This window comes from Periophthalmus magnuspinnatus, chromosome 4 (assembly GCF_009829125.3).
Source record: "Periophthalmus magnuspinnatus isolate fPerMag1 chromosome 4, fPerMag1.2.pri, whole genome shotgun sequence".
Taxonomy (NCBI): domain Eukaryota; kingdom Metazoa; phylum Chordata; class Actinopteri; order Gobiiformes; family Gobiidae; genus Periophthalmus; species Periophthalmus magnuspinnatus.
In genome coordinates, this window is record NC_047129.1 from 18,495,180 (window position 1) to 18,523,162 (window position 27,983).

The 27,983-nt window shown below is 37.3% G+C and overlaps 1 protein-coding gene across 1 annotated transcript; it reads left to right on the forward strand.

Moving 5' to 3' along the window:
- Positions 1–57: 57 nt before the first annotated feature.
- dnai3 (dynein axonemal intermediate chain 3) lies at positions 58–27,946 on the forward strand. Its single transcript, XM_033965192.1, has 22 exons — positions 58–109; positions 196–240; positions 4,225–4,409; positions 5,613–5,717; positions 5,853–5,981; positions 6,657–6,856; positions 8,729–8,845; positions 8,923–9,119; positions 9,206–9,312; positions 11,906–11,995; positions 13,309–13,398; positions 17,047–17,166; positions 18,208–18,281; positions 18,985–19,129; positions 19,264–19,360; positions 22,981–23,102; positions 23,193–23,253; positions 24,587–24,717; positions 25,622–25,829; positions 26,653–26,744; positions 26,840–26,953; positions 27,821–27,946. The coding sequence occupies exons 1-22, from the start codon at positions 58–60 to the stop codon at positions 27,944–27,946; spliced, it is 2,607 nt and encodes an 868-aa protein (XP_033821083.1).
- Positions 27,947–27,983: the final 37 nt, after the last annotated feature.

The following is a 27,983-nucleotide window of genomic DNA, read 5'->3' on the forward strand; positions in this document are numbered from 1 at the left end:
TTTTCAGGTAGGCTTCTGCTCTTCTCTTCCTCTCTCTTGGTTTGATTCAGCAGCAGCATGTCTCCCAAGAAACCCAAGGGTAACGCAGGTAGAAAGGTGAAAGGGAAAGGTCAGTGATGATGATAAAAGCACTCAGCTAATATCATTCTGTGAGTGTAGTGAGGTAAGCTAACGGCTAATGGCTTTTGCATTTAGGAAAGAAAGTGAAAACTAAGGTCCCAGAGGCAGTTGAGAAACCTGGTAGGTAAACAGCACAGTCTATGGTAAACACACAACTAATGTCATTCAGGCGTCACTCTACTTTGTAATGTCAGGGTTAGTGACACAAAACTGTGTGACGTTACAGTGAGAAAGAAAATAGTTCCTGCACAGAATTTCTGTTGTTAAGGCTTACTCGTCAACTATTCTTAGACAAGTTCTTTAGATTACAAGGATTTAAGATAACTGCAAAATAAGGATCTTTGCATGCAGGCCTGGATCTACAGTTGCGCAAAAGGGTTCATTGCATTCTCATTTAAAAGTGTTTGCAGCCCCATTTTAGGCGTGTCAAATACCAACACCTAATGTAACAGTATTTATTTTCGTTGCACCCCTTTGAATCTAATGTTTGTCTGCACCCGGGCCTGTGTGTACGCAAATATCAGGAAAAAAATGTCCATTAATGTGTGGATGATATTGACAAAATAAATATCGTGATGGTTTTTTTTTTTGTTTTTTTTTTTGTATATCCCGATAACGATATTCAGACATTTTGTTAAACCATTGGAAAAAATCCCCTTATTTGTTTTTTGCATTTTGTTTCATTTAACTCTTTCTGCAGTATTTCTGTTATACATGATATGCTGTGTATTTCAGTTTGTGTTTTTTACTTGTGTCTGTGTACAGTCTGCACACCTGGGCGAAGGGTCTCACTCTTGGTTCTTTTTTTTTTTTTGTACAATGTTTTGGTCCCTCTGACCTCTGACCATATACCTGAAGAAGGAACCGAACCTGAAGAAGGAACTGAAATGTTGTACTAATAAAAGTGAACCAAGAGTGACTTTCCCCACTCTTTACCTCATTTCACACTTTTTCAATACTTTTGCACATTACACATTGGTAATATTTGTAAAATTCACTTAATTCTTCAAGTCAAACCTGTATCTTATTAGACTTAGTACAGAAGCACACTTATTTTTGGATTTGTGTGGCCCATTTTTGCATGTAAAGCCAATATATTTAAACTTACTTGACTTTTATTTCATATTCCCCCATAATGCATTACTTACCTGCCATATTGTTCAAGTCAAAGCTATACCATGTTTGACTTAGTACAGAAACATACATATTTTTAGATTTGTGTGGCCAATTTTTTTTATATAAAGCCAACATATTTAAGCACACTTTGCGTTTATTTCATTTTCTCCCATAATGCATTGCTTATTTGCCATATTTTTCAAGTCAAATGTATATTATTTTAGAATTGGTACAGAAACACCTATTTTTTTATTTATTTATTTTTAACCAAATTTTATACCATCAAGTCATTGGAAATCACAAACTGCTCAAAATTAGCTATTATTTTGAATTTATATTAAAAAAATGCTTCAAAGTAGTTACATGCCACAAACTCACTGTCAAAATGTCAAACTTTAATGCCTTTCTCGACCGGAAAACATCCAGAATAAAAATACCTTTCAACAGCCTCTCTTCTAATTACATTCTTGAGGGTTATGGGACATTTCACATCACTGTTTGTCTCTCAAGCAAATCCTTCCCGTGAACGCGAGTCCGTGTTCAGTTGACACATAGCCCGGATGAAATGAGGGGTGTGAGTTTCCACTACAATGAACTGGCATCAGGCCTAAGTGGCGTGAGCGGGTGAGGCCGACACACCCATTTGGAAGTGGTTACTTAAGCCGTACTTGAGTCTACCCAGTGTCCCCTTTGCAACCCGGTGAAGAGGCTTTGAAGAGCTGCACCACAATCACTCATTATGCACAAGCTAATGTTTACTACACAGTATTCATGAAAGAACTTACACTACGGAGTGCAGAGACTGATTTCTTGTGCGGTTGTGGGTTGGATGGCAGAAATGTGTTGAGTAATGAGCATCTTTGATTTGTGTTTTTGCATATCAGACTATAGCAGAGGCACTTCCGCACATTTTTGGACAGTGTGTACTTTGGGAGAGCGTTTCATCTAGTGATACTGCGGTGGTGGGGTGGTCCAGACGACAGGGAGGGGCTTTGAGAGAGATCAGAGGGGCAGTGCGTTTGATGAGCAGACCGCGGGGGCATAATCATGTCTCGTGTGCTATAACGCAAGCAAAAACAGTGAATTGAATGTGTTTAGCTTCAAGTAAGGCATGGCGTTTGGAAGTTGTTGCTGCTTTTGGGTGTTTTGGATGTAAAAATTGAGTCTGTGCCTACTCAGTTTGTTAAATTATTATTACTATAGTGATGGTCTAGGCTGCAACACATATGCTGAGCTCTGTGCCGTCTCAGTAGTAACTATATCGGCTTATTGTTGGAAATCGTTTTTTGCACTAGTGGGGAACTTTTTGATATTTTTCCTGTTCTGTGATACGATTTTGAGCTGTGGAAGGTTTAATAAATAACTTTATTGGCTCTTTCTAGATATAAACAATCAACTAAAGTGTCTCATTCTGCTGTTTATTTAGTGCAGCTTGTGTTTTTTTTAACCATATTGTACATTTAGAATAGTTTTTTGGGGATAGCTCTACTTTGGGGTTAATGTGTTTGTGGTATAAATGAGTTTCAATATTATCGTTTATAGTCTATGTTTTCTTTAGTGATATATCATACTTCAAAATGTGTTATTGTGAATGTCTCTCCCCACTCTTTACCCTCATTTTACACTTTTGTCAAATCATTTTACACAGTACACATTTGTAATATTCATAAAATTTACCCAGTTGTTCAAGTCAAAGTTAAACAAGTTAAACTCATTTTGCTTTTATGTCATTTTCCCCCATAATGCATTGCTTACCTGTCATATAGTTCAAGTCAAATCTATACCATGTTAGAATTAATATAGAACCACACCTATTTTTAGATTCATGAAGCTGATTTTTTTTATTTATTTAAAGCAGCTTGGTATAACATATTTGAACACTTGTATTTTTTCCTAGTACTGAATGCATTGCACTTGTCTGCTATGGTCTTAAATTATGCAAACAAAGTAGGACTGTAGGCTTTTAGTCGTTTAGTCGATTAATCAGTTGATGGAGTCTTAGTCAAGTCAAGTAAAATTTATTTATAAAGTGCATTTAAAAACAACCACAGCTGCCCAAAATGCTGCACAAATGCGACATAAAGTGCAACCTTATAAAACATAGAACAATACAAATACAATACAAGAGTCAGCTCAGCTCGTGTTAAAACCCAAAACAAACAAATGTGTTTTCAACAAAGATTTTAAAATGTTGTTCCAGAGTCTGAGACCAGCTACAACAAAAGCCCGGTCCTCTTGAGTTTTTTTTTTTTTTTTTTTTGCTTGTCATCCAAAATTTGTAATGATGAGTAATGATTTTATTTAGATGATAAGGATTTATATGGGACAACAGCAGAAGGAGAAGTGAGTGAGCTGAAGTAGGGATGCACCGATTTGACACTGGCACTGGAAATGAAAATTTTGGTGGATTGGATATTGGCTTCCAAGAAATCGGTTCTGTCGATATCCCATTTTGGTCTATAACACACATTTGGATCATTTTTACCGTACGCTGTTTGTGTTTAAAGGACATAAATTATATAAACAGTATCTTCCCTAGTATCGGTTGATATCAGGTATCAGGTATCAGCAGATATTTATATATTAAGTATCAAGATTGGTATTGGAACAGAAAAAGATGGAATACTTTATGCCTAAAATGAAGATTTGGAAGTAAATTATGAGTTTAATCTGCTTAGTTTTTACATATAAATACACTGTTTCCTATTACTATTTCCAGTTTAAATAGCAGTTTTTGCATGAGCTCCCCCTGCAGGTGTAGTCTTGCGAGCACAGTTTGGGTCAGATACACGGAGATACACTATAGTGTTGAGAGATTTTGCCACGCCCCCTTTTTAGTAGACGAATCGATCGGCAGCACACGTCTTCAGAATTAGCAAGAATTTCTTTACTCGACTACAGCCCTAGAATTAAGTAATCCCGTTCAAAATGTAGAAACACAACAATACTAACATTTGTATTTCTGTAACTCTCCTCTTCCTCACTAAGAGCACCCCGATGACATTTTCCCACTGGTCCTGACCTCCGTGACCCAGGAGCTGTTTGGCTGTGTGGGCGATGAGGATGTGACAGGAGACAGTCCCTACAAGGTGCTGCTAAAGGACGACATCCTACGAGACATCAGGAACAGAGCGGCCGTGTCCGACTTCAGCCCCGTGAAAAAGAGCGTGCAGGTGAGGAGGGGCGCCGGTCAGACAGTGGCCTCAGGATACTGTGACGTCACTGCACAGACTGACACTTTGGGTTCAATGTGGGAACAGCAGCGAAATCGAAACAGAAGTCTAGCCAAGGCAAGGCAAGTTTATTTGTACAGCACAATTGGTACACAAAGTAATTCAAAGTGCTTTATAGAATAGGAAAGACATTAAAATCACAATACAACAAACACGCTAATACACACACACTCTCACACACGTACACACACGCAGAGTCTCACACACACACAGGCACGCACGCATGCACACACTCTCACACACACGCACACACTCACGCACTCTCACACACACACTCACATATATACTCAATCTCACACACACATACACACAAACGTCTTATTTCCTTCTGATCACTCAAATCACGTTCATCCCTGGTGTGCACAAACTTGTTTAGATTTCAGCCTCTTCTTTGTCCGATCTGCAAACATTTGAAAATTAGCAGGTGACAATCTCTGTTAGAAAATGATTCCAGAGACTCACAAAAACAGGAAAATGCTGATCAGATCGTGCGTATTTGAATAGTTTTGTTTGTCTTGATCTATATCAGGAAGAGAATAAGACCACACGAGAATATTAAGACACTGCCAATATTTTGTGTTGAATAAATGTTGTATATCGAGCCTTTTCCTCTGTCCTGAAGCCATAATATTCACATGCAACAACCTGGGCTGAATGAACATTAATGTAATGACGTAGTGAATGAATTCACTTTGTCATAAGTGGTAAACAGGATGCACCAGGAAAAGGATGTAAAACCCATTATAACACACTAAACAAATTACTGTCCACTTAAAGGAAGTATTTTCTGGAACAAGCCCAAAATATTTGATTCAACATATAAACTTCTAACATGCACGACCACTCAAAAGTTTGAACTTGTTTGGACATGTTATTTATTTATTTATTTTTACCTCTTTCTACATTTATTTTATTTTATTTACATGTTTAGGTACACACAGAAGACATCAAATATATGAAGCAAGATATATGAAGTTATACATTAAATGAAAAAAGTATCCTGCGTTTGCTTTGTCGACAGCGCTGAAAACCCTTGGTCTTTTCTCAATGAGCTTCTAGATGAAGTCTCCTGAAATGCTGTGCCACGTCAGAAAAAGTGTGTCCAAACCTTTACCTGGTCATGTTTCGTCTCTCTTTTACCAGGACTACCCAGAAGATGAGCTGCTGCTGGTGTACGACAGAGACTTCACCTACGGTCAGGGCTTCTATCTGGTTCTCACACCCGAAGCCAAGGACAGATTACTCAACGTGAGCTTTTGCTTTGCTGTGGCGTTTATGTTTATTTTGTGCAAGTTTATTTTCATTCATGTTTTCAACAAACTGAGTCCTGAAAAAAGATAAACCATGTGAAATGAATCATGCCTTTGTTTTTGTCCTGTTCAGCCTCCAAAGCCTCCTACACCAGTGGAGTCTGTTATTGAAATCCCTAAAACCCCAGAACCTAAACCCTGGGTCTCTCTTGGCAGTGAGTTAGAGATAGAAGAAGAAGCTGTCAAAGATGCAAGAGAGAAGGTACTCCAGTTTACTATTCATACATTTATTTACATTTGCTATTAAAAGTACACTATGTAAGTTTTTGGCTTGTTTCCACGGAGATGTTATTGCTTGGCATGGCCTTAAGAGTATCTTAAAGGGCCCATATTACTCTATTCTCTGATCTGTGTTCTAATGTTGTTTCCTCGTCACAAACAGACCTGGAGTTGTGTTTTGTTTCATTCACACATGTTTAACACACAAACTTTGCATATTTAGGCTGAGTTCTTCTCTTAAACAGAAAACAATCTGTTCCACTTTGTGATGTCATGTGGTAATAAAGGAAGTGCTCCACTGAGTTTTTAAACTACACACACCTTCACTAGAGTCATTTGTGTAATTTCAGTCCTGAAACTGCCAAACTTTACTGCGTAAAAGCTGTTAACTTGAAAACTACCACTTCATGACATCACAAGGTGGAACAGAGCTTTTTGAGTTTTGGAGATTTATATAGAATTAATATAGAATAATATTAAAGTGTTACTCAAACATGTGTGAATGAAACAAAACACAACTCCAGGTATATTTTTGATGAAGAAACAACATTATAACATGGCTTAAAGCTCAGAGTCCCTCACCTTAAAAGTACCATAGTGCGTCTTTAAACCATTGCACATGCCTTTTGTTACTCCCATCTCCTTCCTTTGTTGCCAGGTTCGGTTCAAGTTCTCCCGAGTGCGACGTAAGTTTGGTGCAGCGTTGTGTTTCTCTGACCGCAGCACTGCAGATGTTAAAGATGGCCACCTGGAGTGTGCTTCATACCCGGACAGCAGATTCAGCATCAAACAGATCCAGAGGGACATGGGGATGCAGGCAGTGCCCCAGCTCCACAGCAGCAGCACGCAGACACTGTGGTAAACAGCCAGATTAGAATGTACAAGCTAAACACCGCTAATGTGTCTCCTGGGGCTACAACAACATATGGATATAAACGAGAGAATTAAAAAGCCCATGTTGCTTTTCTGAGCTATGTTATAATGTTTCCTCATCACAAACAGACCTGGAGTTGTGTTTTGTTTCATTCACACATTCACACATAAACCCTGCATATTTAGGCTGAGTTCTTCTCTCAAACTGAAAACACTCTTTTCCACCTTGTGATGTCATTAAGTGGTAATACAGAAAGTGCTCCACTGTGTTTTTAAACTCAGCACACCTACACTGGAATCATTTGGCAATTCCAGAGCTGAAATGATCCTATCTGTACTAAACAAAAGTAAAAAGGAGCTGTTAACTTGAAAACTACCTCTTTATGACATCACAAGGTGGAACAGAGCATTTTGAGCTTTAGAGATGTAGACAGACTAATAATAAAGTGTTACTCAAATATATGTGTAAATGAAACAAAACACAACTCCAGGCATGTTTTTGAAGAGGTAACAGTGTTATAACATTGCGAAAAACTCACTTGAGTCAGTTTTGCCTGATATAGGACCTTTAAATTTGTAGCATTATTACATTTAAATGTGTCTGAGGCATTGTTTTCCACAGTAGCCTGCTGGAACACTGCAGTACACTGTATTGATAAACTACAGTGTTAGAGGTTACATCAGTACAACAATCGATTTCAAAATGGTGGAATAGTGCAATCATGTTGTTTGCCTATATTATGCAACATTGACTCTTGTGAGCTTTTAGACATGTTAGTTCAGAATGTCCTCAAAAACATAATTGGAGGTGTTGTTCAGAATGCTCTGTTCCACCTTGTGATGTCATGATGTGGTAGTTTTCAAGTTAACAGCTCCTTTTACATTGTTCAGTAGAGATTGGCATTTCCAGAGCTGAAATCATCCAAATAATTCTAGTGAAGATGTATGGAGTTTAAAAACACAGTGGAGCACTTCCTGTAGTATCACATGATGACATCACAAGGTGGAACAGAGTGTTTTCATTTGAGAGAAGAACTCGGCACAAAACACAACTACAGTCTGTTTGTGACGAGAAAACAACATTAGAACATGGCTCAGAAAAGAGCTTAATATGGGCTCTTTAAAGATGCACTATGTAACTTTTCTGGTGAAGGGAGCACCAGCTACTGATCTTCATGGAGATATTGTTGTTGTGTCTGAAGTGGTCCTCAATATAGCATTATACTCACTTATCTCCATGGAGACAGCCAACAGGCCAAATTATAGATCAGCTCTGTGGAGTGATGCACCCACTCACAGTTTTCACAGTATCTGTAATAAAAAAAAAAAAAAAGATACGTGAAATAGATATGCTTACATTGTTGAAAAGTTCCATAGTGTGCCTTTAACACTATAAGAAACACATAGACACATATTTGTATATTCCATGTATTTGTTATTTGATCTCAAATTTACATAGTTTAATAAATGTATTTAAATAGTAAAAATATTTTTTATATAGTGTTTTTCACCTTTAAGGCACTGAACTTTACAACAAGGAACCATTCACCCATTCACACCCATTCATACACCAGTGTACGCAGACACTGGGGGTGCGATGGCTAAAGTGTCTTGCCCAAGGACATAACTACAGTAGTCATCTGTGGGAGCTGGAATTGCACCACCAACCTGTGGGTCAGTGGATTTACCTTCGATGTTTACGTTGAGAGCGAGATTCGAACCACCAGCCTTCGGATTAGTGGACGAAAACTCACCCCTGCTGGCTTCTATTAAATGATGGATTTATAATGTCCTAAATGTATACATAGGTCAGTCTTTATTTATAACAAACCTATTTACTCCTGTTTATTTCTAAAGGAAGCATCAGAAAAACATGTGCACACAGTACGAGCCTGAGCACTTACCAAGTGAGGAAACTGAACAGCTCATCCAGTCAGAAAACATGAACAACTTTTTGGATTTAGTGACTCCGAGGTAAAGCTGGTATAAATACTATAATTAGCTTTATAGAAACAAATTTTTGTGCTAGTAAATGTGTTATGTGTTTACAGGGTCATGCACGCGCTTCAGCAGGAAACCATTATGAATGTGTTCAGAGACGACTGGAAGGATCAGGCAGGAGACAACGATGAGAGCGACTGGTCTGTGAAGGCTACGGAGGGATTAATGCTGTATCAGACGTTTACTGACCACAAGCACATTAAAGACAAGAAGATCAGCTGCATAAACTGGCACCCAGCTATCTACGGTAAACTGCAAACTGTGGCATAGATGCTAAGGTTTTTGTTTTAGTGTTCTGCAGATATGATGTTATTTTATTGTGTTTTATTTTAGGTGTTGTAGCTGTCTCTACAATAGAAAGTACTGAGAAGGAGCCCCGAAAATCAGTAACACCGTCCCACATCCTGTTCTACAGCTTTGCCGATCCTTGTACACCTCAGGTACGAAGGTGATTCAAGTAGAGATGCACCACATACACTTACAAACATACCTTATACACTATGGATTAAAGGAAGTAACACCAGATGGTAAACATAAGTATAGTAAAAAAAATTTTTTAAATCAACTGGACAAAAAGCTGTAGGAGTGAAGACGTTTCGCTTCTCATTTAAAATTTTTCTTTTACTATGGATCATACCTGGTTGACTGCGGGATTACATAGACATACATAATAAGTAGCTGTTTAATTATGAAGTAAATGTAAGGCAATACAAGTTACATTTGACAAATCTGAGCCCCTTAAGTAGTTACAATAGAGTTGGCCACTAGCGACCACTAGTGTCTCAATTACAAATGACAAACAGGGTTAACGTTAATGCAGAGACATGCAAACACAAACAAGCAAAGACGAGCTGTTCACGATGATCCAGCTGCGCCAACGGGCAGGTATGTGGCACAGACAGGTGGAGACCATGGATTAGTGGTGCGGGAGAGCGTATCGTTAACCCAGAGGGTTGAAATGGCCCACCGCTCAGGAGACAGGATCACCGCCAGCATTTTTGTATATGAAACGAAGGCACATGGATAAATAGACACAAGGGAAGCGCAGGGTATTTAACAAAAACTAAAATAAAACTGATCCGAATGTGTTATGTAGCTGTGAACTAATGAGAGAACAGTTTTGTATAAATAAAAATTCAAACATTATGAGACTTTCTGGGCCAAATACAACCAGTAAACAGAATTATTGATCAATGTGTCCAACCAGGATATCGACTGAACTGGGGTTGTGCAAAAATATTGAAATACCAATATATCATATTGTTTAATTTAATGATACTGTTTCGAGTATTGTGGGATATTGATATAAACGGAAGATAAATGCACCATTAATGTTTATTTTTTGCAAAAATGGGGCTGGTTATTAAGGTTTGCAAAAGACTATATTTTTCACTGAATCGTATCGAATTGATTTGAAATATATCATATCATACTGAATCAAATCGAAAAAGTACTGTATTGAGATATGCATTGTATCGTGGTCTATGTATCGAGGTGTGTATTGTATCGACTAAATCTTAATGATACCCAGCCTTAGACTGAACCGATATCTTCAGTATCGGTGCTGATAGCCGATACCAGTATCAGATCATCCTTCATTCTAACACAAGTGAATGAACTCGTCTGGTAAAGGTCAAAAGCCAGTGTTGTAAAAGTTATGGACAGTCACTTTTTAGGTATCCTTTGGTAGAGTTGATTTGCATTTGAAGTTGGGTTGCAGATGTTAAAACAATAAAGTTAAAATAATAAAATGAATGCAATACAAAGATAAAAGTGTGCTGGGACTATAAAAACATGAAATACCAGGAAAGATATCTGACCAACTTCCTGTTTTCAATATTATACATGCAGATGACCTCAAAAGTAACTCAGGAACAACGGGTTTTGAATTTTGTGTGGGAAAAGCAAGAATACTCCCATAATACTATACTATAACTATAATTATTAAAGCTAATTATCTGCCATCTTCACTTTTGTGCGTTGTCATTCGATAGCACTGTTTGCTCAAGGAGAATCTGAGACACTGAATTGATTTGACCCAGACACTTAATCAATAAAACTGATCTGCCTAATGTCGCCGCAGTAACGTGAGTTGTGCATGACGCATGGCTTATTAGTCACGCTTTGGTTTCACTGCTGTCTGCTGGAGTCGTCTGACAAAATAAAACACTACCCAGAGCACGCCAGGGAAAGTTTAGTAGCAATACAATAAATCCTAAAGGTAACAGCTGCGGCTCACTGGATTCAAAATGGTGACCTGGGATGACATGAGCTATCATTTACTTTCAGCGCATCATATGACAGGAAGCCTTTTTAGATATATTACAAACTGTTTTTTAGTAGTAGGATCTGGCAACCGGTTATTTGATAAAGATGAACAAAATGAACAAACGTAAAGATAAACATTTTTGAGATTATGGTATGTATTTTGTGAATAAAACCTCATTACATTTGATTTGAACATGTATATGTATATGACACAGGTTAATGTTAAAGGGCTCATATTACTCTATTTTCTGATCTATGTTATAACCCTGCATATTTAGGCTGCGTTCTCTCAAACAGAAAACACTCTGTTCCACCTTGTGATGTCATGCCTCATGTGGTAATACAGGAAGTGCTTCACTGCGTTTTTACACTGCATACACCTTCAGTAGAAACATTTGGATGATGATGATTTCAGCTCTGGAAAAGGTAAAAGGAGCTGTTAATTTGAAAACTACCACTTCATTACATCACAAAGCAGAACAGAGCATTTTCAGCTTTGAGTGACCCTTTATTATTAGTCTGTCTACATCTCCCAACATGTGTGAATGAAACAAAACACAACTCCAGGTCTGTTTTTGAGGAGATAACAGCATCACAAGAGTCAATTTAGTATAATATAGGACCTTTAATGAAAAAAACAGGAACAAATCTTTGACTTTCAGTTCAGTAGCTGTAGCTGTGACCTTTATACTTTATATTCTTTACAAATCATATGTATAAAAATCATATATAGTTTGACTTTTTGGTTTGTGTTTTGTTTCACAGTTGCTACTGGAGTCTCCTGATGACATTTTAGTCTTTGAATTTTCCCCATCTGATCCCAACATTATAGCCGGTGGCTGCGTTAATGGCCAGGTAATGATCCAACTTATACTTTTCTTTTCTACGTATGATTGGAGTCTTAGTTTAGTATAGGCCTGTCACGATAACACAATTTTAAGCACTATATATTGGCACAGAGTTATACTGCCATAAACAATAATATTGAAAGTACTTTAAGCAACTGGATAAGCATTTTTGCACCAGGCTCACGTTCGTTAGAGTTTTTGGACAACTTTAATTACAGTTCTCAGTTTGGTTGCATCAAGCAGTTTTTAGTTTTTTGCCTTTTTACACACAAAAATAATCAATATGCTCCTTGTGTATAACGTTTTTAAATTAACATGCCCCTCGTTCAATGAAAAGTACAATGAAATTTAAAAATAAAAGTTATCACTTATCAAATTAAACAGTTTTTAACTATTGAAATGAAATACACGTTTTGAAATCAAATGTCATTTTAAAACAGCATTTTTTTTCTCCATAGTTTTAACTTCTAGTTTACTACAACACGAAAACAATAATGTAAGACATTTCCAGTGAACCATTTTTAAATGGACAGAATCAGGCCTGTGCTGCAACAATAAATACAGAATGAAGCAAGGATTAGCCATAAAAGTCACACATTCAACCCTTTCCAGCTCAAATGGAAATTGAATTACAATAAAAACAGCCCAAATCTCCCCATTTTTATGAAGAAATTGTACTCACAAAAAAATTGCACCCCTAAATAGTGTCCATAAAGTCTCTCTACATTTAAAAATGTATTACAAAGGCAGTAGATCAGATATATTAATCAGACTGTTGTACACAGTGGTTTCCAAAGTGTTTGACCTCATTTAATCCACCTCTATGGGCTCCATTAGTAGTACAACGCACATCAAGACGAGACTTCTTGCCGTGTTTGCTGTAGCAGAGCCTCATCAATGGTTCAATCACATCTGTATCTTTTGCTTTAGTTCAGTAAAGTCCCGTATCTTTGTTCCATACACAATATCTTCAACACAGCCCCACAGAACCCATGATACACAATATGTTTTCTTTTGAGGAGACATTTCTAAGGGGTTCATTCAAAAAGATGCCTCTTTAATCAACAGGAAGCCTGACATACAGAAATGCAATGCAATTAAAAAAGTTTATAACCACTGAGTACAATAGAACAAGTCTAATTAATATCTCTTATCAATTGCTTTTGTAATTACATTTTAAAAACTTTGTGACACCCTGTATATTGTTGTTAAGTCGATATAGTGATTATCGTGACAGGCCTAGTTTACTACTGCTATTACATTACACCGTTATGTCATGGTGAAGTCCTTATTTCTCTGAACTCTTTGCTTTCCTTTCAGTTAGTTTTATGGGACATCTCTGCATACGTCACTCACTTACTAGGAATACAGCCTGGTGGGCGAAAAGGGTCCGTCAACACTAAAGCTTTTGTAAGTAGAAGTATCTGGACACAAAAGTGTAGTATATTGTGTCATTTTGAAGTGTACATGTGTTCTCAGTTACTCCTGAAGTCCTTTGGCAGCAGCTGGTGATGTCACTGTGGTTCATTCAAAAAACACAGGCATATTTAGAGATGATCACATGTTGACTGGGTTCGTTTTGCCTGTCTGCTCTGTCATTAAATGTGAATATGAGACCCTAATGCTGCTCTAACTATCCACGAGCTGTAATAAACTGTCAAATCTAAATCCGTAAAAGGTCTTATACAGAATACACTGCACATATGAAACCAAGATGTTGAGGCCCGTTAGCGGAACAGGCTAAAGACAACAGATTACAGATATAATAACAAAAAGGACAGCACACTGGTCGATTCAAAATAAAAAATATTGGGTTTATTGAAGAGTTACGCAAGAGAGCAGTCAAGCAGGCACCAGAATTCACTTCACAATCATGAGAGCATAACATGGACTAATCTATATACGTTTTAACATCTGAATGTCTGTCTTGTGATTTTCGTCTGTTGTCTTTAATCTGTGTTCTGTGTGTGTTAGTATTTTGTATCTCATTGATCATTAATGTCTCTGTCATGTGTATGGACCATAGACTGTATATATGAATGGACATAGCTAACCTGCTAGCCGCAACATTCCAAATAGGAAGTGATCATGGGCACGCTTCCAGCTCCATCGACTCTGGCTCCAATTCACTTTACATTGAAAAACTGTGTCCCCTCTCTCTGTAACTGCTGCTGTCAGACTCCTCATTTTGGTCTTAAAATGTTCATATTAACCCGCTCTACATGATTCTGGGGTTTATTTAGCTATTTTCTCCATAAATCAAGATATGAACATTAATAATAGACAAATCAGGCACCTTCTTTCCACAAGGTTACTCCTGCTAGTGTTAGCAACAGGTTTGATTGACAGTGTTGCTAAGCGCCCGCTCCCAGCTGAACCAGCGGTGCAGGTGGGAAGGGGCGTTACCTTCAACAGCTTCACTCTGGACTGGCTCTTTAGTTCCAAATATGGAATTCGGCTCCAAATTAGCTGCTATAACTGCTTTAGCCTCAATGAGCTTCATTTGACTGGAGCCGAACACTGAGGGTGACGTCTCACTCACTTAGTCCACTTCTTTATACAGTCTATGATATGGACTGAATGTTTTGTTCCTATGTCCTGTTTTCTGTCTTGCCATCAACTTGCCAATGGGGTTAACTCTGGCACATTTCCCTGCTGTACTAACACACGCTAATTAACGTGTGCTGTCCCATATTTGATAAACAAACATAAACACAGTCATTACACACATTACACAGTTACAACAACATGTGTCTAAATTAGATATTTCATTTTAATATTACAAATTTACCTCCAAACCCAAATAAATCTGACCCACATCATGAGCCCAACTTACCGTGCAAATACCACTAGGCCGGTCATGATAACACATTTCGAAGTACAATGTTTTCTTGAAGAAAATCTTTACGATAAACGATAATATTCAATGCCATTATGCCATAGACACAATTACCCTAAATCAGAAATATCCCCAAAAAACGAATCTGTATATACAGTATTTTTTAATGACCATGAGCTGCATTATATCAATAAAACACTTAATGAGTCATAGACATTATTTATTCAACCCTTTACTGCTCAAACCCTCAGGAAAATTAAGAAAAATGTCTCCACTAGCACAAAGAAAAACAACCCATGATAAAAACTGACACCCAAAAATAACTGTTCCATCTCTCATGTGTTAAATGATCAGTCGATATTGTAATTATTGTGACAGGCCTAAATACCACAATTTTATACCATGATTTTATATATGATATTTACAAGTTCAAAACAAGGCCAAGTACAAATGCACTTCGTTATAAAGCCAAAACAGAGTACAGATACAGTGATAAGTAAAAGTACTCAAGTAAAAGTAAAAGTGTTTAAGTACCTATTTAAAAATGTACTTTAAGAGCAAAAAGTAAAAATATTTTACACAAGTGTTGTTCATTTGTTAAAGGCATATTGTAGTCATATTGATTAAAATGAGACATATTTTGGTCACAGTAACAATACGAAGCAATGTCTCAGTACTCAACTTTGTTACTTAAATAAAACTACAGATACAGAAGTAAAAAGTTGCTAAAGTAAAAGTATTTAAGTACCAATTTAAAAATGTACTTTAAGACTAAAAAGTTAATTAAAGTTTGTAAATGTAGTGATACTGATTAAAATGAGATGTATTTGGTAACAATACAAATCAATGGCTTAGTTTTCAACTTTGTTACTCAAGTAAAAGTACAGATACAGAGGAAAAAAGTTACTCAAGTAAAAGTATCACATAAGAAAAACTACTTAAGTAAAAGTATTTAAGTAGATGCTATTAACAACTTCAGAGCAAGTACTTTGTTCTAAATCCAAAACATTAAAAACTTTTTAGTGGTGATCTCCAGAGCAGCAGTGTTTTGTGTTATATTACCCCTGTCCACAGCCTGACCCTCCGTGACGCCCTCCACTGAGCCGCCTAATTGAAACGGCCACATATGCCTCTATCATGCAGCCCTCATTTGCTTTGTGTGTTTTATGGGCTCTACAGTGGAGCAGCTGTCCCGCTCCCACTCTGCTCTATACTTCTATACTTCTTCCTCTCGTCCTCTTCCTCTCCCACCCCTCGGACCTCCCTCTATTCTCTTCACCCTTGTTTGCTCTTCATTCTCCAGAGTCAACAGCGTGGGCTCACACGGTCCAGCTGTTACACAAGCCCTCCATAGCACACATGGAAATCAGTTCAGCTTTGTGTTTGCACTGTAAACATCAGCCAATGCTATCGGCTAAAAGCTTTTTACATTGATGCATGGAGCTGAGAAAGCCACGCTCGCCTAGCACCTGCTGCTTATCAGTGAAACCACCAATTACACTGTTTCTGAGCAGATCTGAGCCGTGTTCACATGAGTCCAAGGGGTCATAAAGCTAAAGCAATGCTTCAACTATATCTATATCTGTCTGCATTGATTTTACACCAGATATGTTTTGTATTTCTTGCATTTGCCAATTTGGGTGTTTTGAACAAAAGAGACTTAACAGAAGGACACATTTGGTACAGATTCAACTTTTTATATGCAAATTGACCTAATGAAATAGGATTATTGATGCTGAATACATATATTTGACATGATAAGGATGTCTATAGAGAATCAGAATCAGAATCAGAATCAGAAGACTTTTATTGCCATAGTCTGTGAACACAGTTCACAAACTAGGAACTTGATACGGTAAAAAAGTGCAACATAAACACACTGAATAAATACAAATACAAATAAGAGCATGCACAAAGTTAAAAAGAGGCTTTATATTGCACTTGATTGGAATTTAGACCTGTCACAATTCAAATTTCCTCTGTGTGCATGTGTCTCCCTCTGTGTGTATCTGTGTGTCTCCCCCTGTGTGTATGTCTCCCTCTATGTGTGTGTGTATGTGTCTCCCTCTGTGTGTGTGTCTCCCTCTGTATGTTTATGTTTATGTTTGTGTGTGTGTGTCTCCCTCTGTGTGTGTCTCCCTTTGTGTGTGTGCGGATGTCCCCCTCTGTGTGTGTGTATCTCTGTGTGTGTATGTCTCTGTGTGTGTGTCTCCCTCTAGGACCTGTTTGACACCAAAGAGAATGAGACGCCCGTCGTGCGGCACTCTGCTGTGTCTGCTTTAGAGAACAGATACAAAGCCCCAATCACCGACGTCCACTGGGTCCCACAAACATTTGAGGTGAATATGAGCTGAGGGAACAGAGAGAGCTACTGCCAGGGGTGGAGCAAGTAGTCAACTTTCTTACTTAAGTAAAAGTGCAGATACAGAGGTAAAAAGTTACTCATGTAAAAATAAAAGTATTTAAGCACCTTTTTAAAAATGTACTTTAAGGGTAAAAAGTAAAAGTATTTCAGACAAGTGTTGTTCATTTGTTAAAGTGTAAATATACAGATATTGGTCACAGTAACAATACAAATCATGTCTTAGTACTCCACTTTTCTTACTTAAGTAAAAATACAGACACAAAGGTATCTTAAGTAGTCAGTAACAATGCAAATCAATGTCTTAATTTTCTTACAAAGTTTGTGTATTTATTTTTATTTACTCAAAGCCGAAGCTTGAACTCGAAAACTTTAGTCAGGATGTTCCTACAAACATGGTAAAAATAACCCCTCAAATCATATGAAAATTACTTTTTACTTTTCAGTCCTGTTCATAAATGTAGTGGAGTAGAAAGTACAGATACTCAAAAAAGTGAAGTAAAATTAAAAAGTATCCAATTTAAAATTTACTTAAATTGGGTTCAGATACCTAAAAAAAATCTACTGAAGTACAGTACGTTACTACTTTTACTTCATTACCTTCCACCACCTGCTACTCTGTGACCTGAGCCAGTGTAATAGAGCTGATTTTACTTACTGCAATTTATTTACTGATGGAACAAAGCACAAGTCAACTATTCTTTTCCTAATCTCATCCAGCCCACATACTTTTGATAATGTCAATGTTAGATTTTTAGATATCAAATGTACACAATCCAGCAGAGTTTCCCAGGTAGGAGGAAGTCAGGCTAATTCAATGTAGAGAGAACTCATTTGGGGAGTTATTAACAGGCCACTCCGGTTGTTCCTTATGCTAAACATTTTCAGAATGTGAATTTGGATAAAAAAGAAAAAGCTCCAAATACAATACTGTGCTTTACTAAAACATAAACACTATAACACTGTTTTAAGTATTGCTAAGTAGAAGTTTATTCCCTCTTTGATCCTGTCTCTTTAGGTGACCAAAGCAGGAGTTCCCATGGAGAACAAGTATAACATGTCAGTTCAAATCGTCACTTGTTCCCCTGACAGGTACGCTCTGTACAAACCACTGACTGTATAAAGAATTGGACTAAGTGAGTGTGATGTCACCCACAGCGTTCAGTCAAATGAATGCTCCAGTCAAATGAAGCTCAAGAAAAGAAGGCGCCTGATTTGTCTGTTATTACTGTTCATATCTTGATTTACGGACGGGTTAATACAAAAACGTTAGACCAAAATGACGAGCCTGACAGAAGCAGAGGGGCAACAGTTTTTAATAGAAAGTGAATTGGAGCCAAAGTCGATGGAGCTGGAACTACGTACATGCTCACTTTTTTTTTAACGCATTAGCTACTTATGTCCATTTATATATGCAGTCAATGGTACAAACCTAACACTTAAACATTCACTATGTAACTTTGTTGGGTCTGCTATCTGCTGTCTCCTCTATATATTGATTGTACTGGTGTTTTTATTCCTCAAAAATGCCTTGAAAAACATGCATACTGTGAGCAGCCTCACTCTCCAGAGATCTGATCTGTAGCTTGGCCTAGAGCTTGGCCTAGAAGCGGCATCTTCTTATTTTATGTAGATACGTTTAATGCCATGTCATGGAACACTCCAGGCAAAGCAATAACATCTCCATGGAGACAAGCGGGTAGTGGACTCTCCACTAGACAAGTTACATAGTACTTCTTAAATAAGTATCGTGTTTATCATTCTTAAACATTTTCTTCATATTCTACCTGTCCAGTTATGTGTTATTCTGGGACATCAGAGTAGCGACCTTGCTAACTCAACCTGTGACCGCCAAAAAGCAGAAAGTGGATCAGACGTCCCCCTACAGCGCCCCTGAAACTTTCAAACACCTGGACCGGACATGGACTCCACTGTTCCGGGTAATTCCTCCTGATTACAGCCTGTGATATCAAACCAAAACACAACGATGCTTGTTACTTAATTAGATTTTTAATAAAAGCTGCTCAGCCTTTAGACTTGATAGCGGCTCTTCCTCTGCTCTGTCATGTGTCAGGTGTCTCTGCCAAAGATCGAAGCCACTGGAGACTACGCACCTTTGAAGTTGAGCTTTGAAGACTACACCTGTAACAGTAAGAAAGGGAAGCACACAGGTGAGGAGTTCTGACCTGATGTTAACTCTCGTTATCATCTCGTTATCTCTCAGATCCTCCAAGCCTCAGTGAGTCAATGAAGAGTTTATGGGAACACTATATTACAAAATCTAAATCATGACCAAATATGTCGTTGCATAATACCAAAAATGTAGCTATTACAAAATGGAGATGATATAGCTTTGCCTGAAATGTTTCTCAGTGTGACATTAAACTTGTATCTTGCATTCATTCAACTAAAAGTGTTGTTATTGCTCAAATATACCTTGAAAACATGCATTCTTATTGTAATCTGATTCGCCTCTCCACAGATCTTGACTTTGTGGTGCCACCTACATGTCTCCATGGAGATTTAAAAAAAAATAATAATAATGTCATACTTTTAAAGATTCCAGGCAAAGCAATAGCATATCCATCAGAAAAACATTATTGTAATATATAAAAAAAGTCTTAACTTAAACAAGGATTAAAACAGCCTATCAAGTTGAATATATTTTAATGTGTTGTTTTGTCAGTTTTAATGTGTAGTATCCAAATTTTTGTATTGTTTATCCCACCAATGTCTACATATAATGTAACAGAAATATGATTTTCTGCTACTTTCATTCATGTTGTCCTTGTGCTGTTTTATGTGGTGAGCCAAAGATGAATTTCTACCTCCATAGACAATAAAGATATTCTATTCTATTTTAATTTATTTTATTTTGTTTTTATTTTTATTATTATTTTATTTAATATTTTATTTTTATGTATTTATTTTTATTTTATATATTTATTTTTTGTTGAGATTAAGATGTGGTTCTATACGAGGACTTTTCATTTCATTAGGACTTGCCCCCGGTGTCTTTATACTATACCCACATACTCCCCTGTGTCTTCCTGATCTCTCCTCCAGTTTCATAGGCCTATATTAAGTGATACATCCAAAACAAGGCCCTCATAGTCGCGGCGCATTAGGCTCACTCACTGTCAGCTCTTTGCAATATGCTGCTCCTTCTCCCTGTGCTTCAGACGACGGCAGCGTGTGTCCTGACTGGGCAAGAAGAAGCCTGTCTTTGTGCAGTGAAAGGGCGGTCTGTGTAATCATAGCTTTGGCCACTGGGGGCTGTAGAATTAATACTCTCGCTAACTACAGCAATAAATCCGTGGCTTGTTTTTTTTTTTCAGTAGCCCATAGGCACACTGTTATTATGGTTTAATCAAGTCCCCATGTGATTTAATATGGTTCGGCTGTGTAATGGGTGGGTCCTGATGAGTGAGGAAATGACTATGCTTTTTTTAGCATGTGGACATTTTGTAGTGCCATTGTATAATAATAATAATAATAATAATAATAATAATAATACTTATTATTATTATTATTATTACGTATTATTATTATTATTATTTTATTTTAATGTTATTATTTTATTGATTTTTTTATTTGATTGCATTTTGTTTTATATTGTATTTATTATTATTATTATCTTTTTTTATGACCCTTCATCCCCCTAGTAACAGAAACAGAAGTTTATGGGTACTGGTGTTTTTTTAATCATCGCAAAATCTCAGATTTGTAGTAGCTGCTCTAAACTTGCATTTTGAAGTTATTTTATTCCAATTATCTTTATCGTGGTTAAAGGCACTGTACCTGATTTTTACCATCTTCAAAATGTGAAAAACAGAACTGGACCATATTAAACAGTTTGCAATGGTTCAAAATTATTCCTCGCTCAACTTATGCATCCCGTGCATCCAAATTATTCACTGTGATGAGTTGAGAGTACTGTTAACAACAATTAGCATGCTAACATGCACTTCCTGATTATGGGACAATAAAATTGTGTATAATTAGACGCAGACACCACGCAGTGGACGTATTCTGCCCTCCAAGAGCGACTTATACGATATTGATACTTGATCTACATGTATCTCAAATAGCAAGTCAAATTTATTTGTACAACACAAGTCGTACACAAAGTAATTCAAAGTGCTTTACAGAATAAGAAAGACATTAAAATCACAATATAACACATCAAAACATAAATAATCACAAATAATCATCAAAGTAGAGGCCTGTCTCACATCTTCAGGAAGACCCTTCCAGGTTTTAGCTGCACAAAACTCAAACACTGATTCAACATGTTTAGACCTGACTCTTGGACCAGCAGGAGACTAAACCAGGACTAAACCAGGACAGTTATCAGTTAATCAGTTATTTACAATCAGATTGTGGTCAAATAAAGTTCAGATTAGTGCCTGCAGTCACTATCACACCATCAGGTCTGTACTGGGGAAAGACATTTTGCTCAAAAATATGTGATAAAACAGGCACAGGGGCTTTAATATTTTGGTCCACCATTCCAGTCATTGATAACTGCTGAAGTGAATGCATATGAGCCCATGTTATCTGTATGGTTGTCTATCTTTACATCCATCTTAACAAGGAAAGTTTGAGGATGTGTGAGCTGCCCTTTGTGAGCTCATTTCACAGACTTCACAGAGACTTGAATGGGAGCAGCCTGCTGATAAGAGGTGGAACAACACTGCCCCTATCAGAGTCAGACTGTGAGCCTTTTGTGTGGGAAAGGCTTCTTCTCCTCCATCCTCACATTATCAATTTTTACAATTGAAAGTGTTTATTTGTATTCTTCACCTTAACAGCAGAAACAGAAATAGGCTAAAATACACCACATGTACCGGTATTAGTTGAAGTTTGTTTTAGACACGTGTGAAAAGCTGTCAAATTACCCTCAAAGGTGAAGTACTGTGACTTTATACCTTTTTGAAAGATTACCACACAAGCTTGTTTGATTTGTATTTGTGAAAACGTAGCATTTTGAGAAGCAACATTCATAATATTAATGATTTGATCAAACCCCCACCTCTTCTTTCAGCAGTTAGTTTTTCCAATAAAAGTCTGGGATGGGTTTAGGAAGAAGTCCAGTCTTGAGAAGCAGGCAGAGTTACAATTAGACAAACCAATGCAAAACAGTTATGGAACAACTGTTTTAACGGGAGCGTCTCAGGCCAAGATCAGCATCATGTAAATCATTAAACTCTCCAATAAGTTATTTTGTTTGAGAAGCGGCTATGTTGAGTTTTTTGTGCAGTTTTATGTGATGAAGACCAAAGATGTATTTTAACTACTATTTTAACTGCAGCGTCTTAAATTCTTCTCTCAAATAGAAAACACTCTGTTCCACCTTGTGATGTCATCTGCTAATACAGGAAGTGCTCCACTGTGTTTTTAAACTCCACACACCTTCACTAGAATCATTTGGATGATTTCAGCCCTGGAATTTCCGACCTCTACCTAGTAAAAAGTAAAGTGTAGCTGTTGAAAACTACCACTTCATGACATCACAAGGTGGAACAGAGCATTTTGAGCTTTGGAGATGTAGACAGTGTAATAATGCAGGATGACTCAAATGAGTGAATGAAACAAAACACAACTCCAGGTATGTTTTTGAGGAGGTAACAGCATTATAACATGGTTTAAGGCATCTAATTTGCGTCAATCTTTTGGTTTACTTTAATACTAACTAGAAATGTGTGTTACCATTATTTTCCAATTAAAGTTTCACACCAAAATTATGGCTATATTGTTAAAATCCTACATTGTTTATGCTCTTTTGTAGCAGATGAAAATGGAGATGAGGCTTCGAAGGTCATTCCAAACTACAGCGAGCTCAGAATACCTTCAGCGAAATCACTCACTGCGCTTAAAGACGTCAACACGAAGCTTTACATTGGAACAGAGGTGAACTTTGTGGCTTTCAGATAATAATACCACAAAATATATTACCTGATTAATAAACATTTGTTCTATTTTGTTTTTCCTCATTGCTAGGATGGAGAAATAGTTTATACTGACTGGAAAATGGAAAAGGATGACTCAGGTCAACCACAGAGTAAGTTACTAAGACACGTAACCTTGAGCCAGTACCAAAGTCAATCCGAATCAGCCTGAAATGTATTATTCATGACCCCAGTACTTTCAAAATAACAAGTTCGAGTGATATCAGTGAACCACAACTGCGCTCCTGCTGTGGGGCACCATGCTGACCTTATAGCTAGAATTACCTCAATCAAATCTGCTCTCCCCCTGAAGCCAAAGTATATAGACCATAACTACTGCAGTTTGTGACCTTGATACCAATTGGTCACATCAGTCTTGGCAAATGGGCACATTTTTATTCAGTATTTTTGCAACTTCAAGGCACTCAAATCACTTCACATCAAGGAACTACTCACCCATTCACACACACATTCATACGCCAGTGTGCGCGGACACTGGGGACACAACGCATTAAGTGTCTTGCCCAACAACACCATGAAAGCGTTCATCTGTGGGAGGTGGAGTCGAGCCGCCAACCTTCAGATCAGTGGACAAACGCTCTACCATAGTCCAATGAGGATCATCATCAGATTATTTTTCAGACCAAGGTTTAGTTTGTTTTCATCCCTGATCGTTTGGACAGCTCACTAGCGCCTCAGAGTGGTCATGTGATGTTGCTGTGACGTGTCTGGTGCAAAAAAAAACCTCAATATAACTCCAAACTTGTTCTAGATTTTAAAGTAGAACTAAACACTACATCCACATTTTTCACAACTGAACTGTGTATATGGAAGTCAATGGGAGGTCATGGAGGTCATGAACTGCAGTAGTTATGTTTTATATACTATCCATGGGAGTGAATCTCTCCTTCACTGTGGTTCTCAAGGTTTCTCTTTTTCCCACTGGGTTTTAAAAAAAAGTTTTTCCTTGCTGAGAAGGAGGGTCTAAGGACACGGTATGTTCTGGGACACTTCTCCATTTTCTTGTTTTTTGTTGATCATTTTACTTCTCTGTTTCTATTTCGTTGTTGATTTTCTAACTTTCTGTTGGTTAAATCAATTATCATATTCAGCTCTAAGAGGTGACTGCTATAGTGCTTTTGGGCTTTACAAAAATTGAATTGAATTGAAATTGAATATGGTGTTTGAATCACTTTATCTACTCTTCCTAGTCATTTTTTGGCAGTTTTGAATAAAGAATGTATTAAATTACAACGTTCTACCAACTGAGCTATTGTCATCCCAATTGCAAGACTTCCCTTATTTCCTATGGGTGGTAATGATGTCATGACCTGAGTTTATTGGATGAAAAATACAAACACGTTAATTATTCTGCCATGTTTATCACGTAATTGCTGCTAAATGACAGGATGTGTATCAGTGTTGTGACGTCTCCTCTCGTCCCAGGTGCCAAGCCTGTTCACTGCCTGAACGTTCATCACTGGTTGGTAAACACGGTACAACGCTCGCCATTCTTCAGGGATATTATTTTATCAACAGGAGGCTGGAACTTTGCCATCTGGAAGGAAGGAGTCATGGTGGGGATACATGCCATTTAACATGTTTCATAACTAGCTACTAGTACTAACAACTAGTATATATATATCTACTACTAGTACTGTAACTTTGTATATACTGTATATAAAAACATCATCGAGACATTTAAATTATGATCAGATTGGGGCTGCACTTACCTGGGATTCAGAACACACACTTCTTCAATACTTTACGAAGATGTGAGTCTCATTGCCGGTGAATCTCCCTGTTTTAAAATGGTGTGATTGACAGGTGGATTAGCCAATCAGGGACAGGCATGGTCTGTCCAAAAATAAAGTAAAATAATACATGTATCAGAGGGAGCTTTCCAGATTTTTCAAAATTAATGAACAAAGCCTAAACTGTGTTAATCTGAGCTGAGAGAAATTTGATTTTATTTGTAAATCATAGGCAACCAATGAGCTCCTTCATGTCACACTTGTCATTGAAAAACAACAAATCTGATTGGACGATCATGTTTGCCCGGGTTTGAGACACAAAAGAGGACAAGAAGGACCAGACTGATGTGAGTGTGTATAAAAAACAACAGAGATCAGTGTGGATTTGCCAAGGAAGGGCTGCACAACAAGACAAAAAGAAAAAAAAAAATCTTATAACTGGATTTTGCAATTAGACTCACAAATTGTTTTCAAATCTGGATTCAGTTCACAGTCTAAATTTTAAACAGGCACAGGGGCATTAACAGAAGAGTTATATATGGATTGCTTAACTCTAAAAATCACATGCATTTGAGAATACAGTTTATAGAGGTTGAGAGCTTAACAGTTATGTTATGTAAGGAAATTTAGTTGTTTGCATTGGACATTCTATTACAACCTTTGCCTTTTGTATGTTTTGTGTTTTATCAGTATTTGCGTTATTATTATCGTTATTTTTTGTGTCCAGGATACGCCTATATTCCAGTCGGCCTATTCAGAGCAGCTTTACACAGTGGGGTGCTGGTCTCTGTCCAGACCAGCTGTCTTCTTCGTGGGAAGAGATGACGGCGCCATCGAGCTGTGGAATCTGCTGGAGAAAACCAATGAGCCCACACAGATCCTGGCTCACATCATCAACGCCCAGATCAGATGCATCAAACCATGGAACGCATCATGTAAGTCACTAAATTCCTCGAGGAAGTCATGTTTGGGAAGCGGACACTTCGAATTTCTGTACACAGGGGTGTCGGATTGGAAGGGTAAAGAGTACTGTTTACCCAGGGCCCAGTACAGGTAGGGGCCCCTCACAAAGTCTGTAATGTGCATTATTCATCAGTGCAGGCCCAATAAGATGGTTTGTACTGAAGCCTCGAATTTGGTGCTACACTCCTGTCTGTACCGGTTTGTGTAAAAACTGTTGGATCTGAGTGGACACTGGACATTTCATCCCAATTACATTATTAGACTAACATTTCATCATTAACATTAGCAGTAAAACACAATGAATGTCCCCATGTCCAATACAATACAGTTCATACCAATTTAAAAATCAGTTATATGCAGTGAAACAGAACAATACAAATCAACTAGACTGATATCAGGATAGGCAAATATAAGCCTTAGCTTCTGCCTATTCCTTTTTTGGTTATTTATTTGATTGTGGATTTGATTCTACCGATTTTGTAAATTTACCAAAATAAACCATTCATTCATTCATTCATATCAACACATTTTATTATCTAACATGTACTTTTTCAAATTTCTAGTAAAAAAACTGAATTACAACAGAAATTTGTATTTTATAGAATAGAGACTGTCTTGAAATTGTTCTAAATAGTTTTGAAATTACTTCTATAAATAAAAAAAAATAGCTTGGAACTTTCTGAGTACATCCAAACTGTATGACTTGGACTATGACTATGACTATGACTATGATTAGTCATAGTCTTTGTCATATTCAGACTGATTAACTGTTTTTCTTTGTTTTTTCCCCCATAGCCAAACAGCACTTCCTGGCAGTGTGTGACGACCTGGGAATGATCCATGTTTTTGAAATCCCAAGGGCTTTCTATGTACCAATAAAAAACGAGGTAACACGCTGTACCACAGATAACATAGTTTGAATTGTACAGAGGCCAATGAAACTCTACTGTAATCTCTAACTTTAACTATTCTGTATTGACAGAGTGTAAGTGTGCGGAAATACTTTGAGTTAGAACAAAACTGTAGAAAGAGTCTGATGACAAAGGAAGAGACCTGGGCAAAACACATGGGAGAGAACGAGCCCAAGACGAAGGTGGTAAGATCAGTTCTTTGGAAAAGTCAAACCATTTCATTTTCAAGCTGTCCTGGGGAATAAGCTCACAAACAGAGACTGACAGTTTTACTTTGCAATTTCCCATTACATAGGTTTGATTGACAGCGTGCTCTGACAGCAGGTGTCTCTCTGTAATACAATAGATTACATCATACAGACGACCGCTCACTGCTCAGTCAAACTGATCATGTTTTATTCACACAAAATGTCATTTGATCTCAGTCTTAGAAAGATATATAAGTGATAGTCCTGTTAGTTTGTCTGGCCTCAAGTTTTCCCATTCAGTTGTGTACTACTTTCCATTTGAATGTGCTGATTTGGTATCCAATATTAGAGCTGATCCTGAAAAATTTGATGGATCAGATATCAGCTACCAAATATTGCTTCAGTCAGTATCCTGGTTGGACAGATACACTGATGTAATAAGACTGTTTCCTGGTCATAGTTGGCCCAGAAAGTCTCATAATGTTTTGTTTGTGAACTTTTATTTATACAGTTGTTCTGTAGTTACTTGAGAGATAAAAAAAAAAAAAAGTAACACATTTGGATCAGTTCTGTCTCATTTTATTTTTGTTTTAAGGAAATAAATGCTGTTTTCAGTCTCTGGGTATTGGCTGATATCGGGCATCGGCAGATACTTAAAGCTATAGTATCGAAATCAGTATCAGAACTGAAAAAGCTGGGTCGTTGCATCCCTATTTTGAAATGTAAATATTGCTTATTAATATTCAGTTGTACACAGATAAAGTGTCAATATATATATATAAATATATTTTTGTGGCTCTATATTATACTTTGAACACAATGTAATGTTTGTAGTTAATATATTTATACTTTTGTTGTTTGCAGGAGCCTGAAAAGTCGGTTAAAGTCCCAGAGGAGAGTGAGGAGGAGAAGGTCTATGGTGATTTTATGAACATGGAGGAGAACATTCTGAAGAAAATGGGGCTGCTGACAGAGGCTGACCAAGAGTAACACACCTCTCACACTCACATCTCATATTTATACAACA

What these genes read in the sequence shown, in the direction of transcription:
- dnai3 (XM_033965192.1), top strand. Translation starts at nt 58, where the DNA reads ATGTCTCCCAAGAAACCCAAGGGTAACGCAGGTAGAAAGGTGAAAGGG. An exon ending in ATGTACCAATAAAAAACGAG is followed by an intron (nt 26,745 to 26,839) that starts GTAACACGCTGT and finishes CTGTATTGACAG; the next exon opens with AGTGTAAGTGTGCGGAAATA. An exon ending in ACGAGCCCAAGACGAAGGTG is followed by an intron (nt 26,954 to 27,820) that starts GTAAGATCAGTT and finishes TGTTGTTTGCAG; the next exon opens with GAGCCTGAAAAGTCGGTTAA.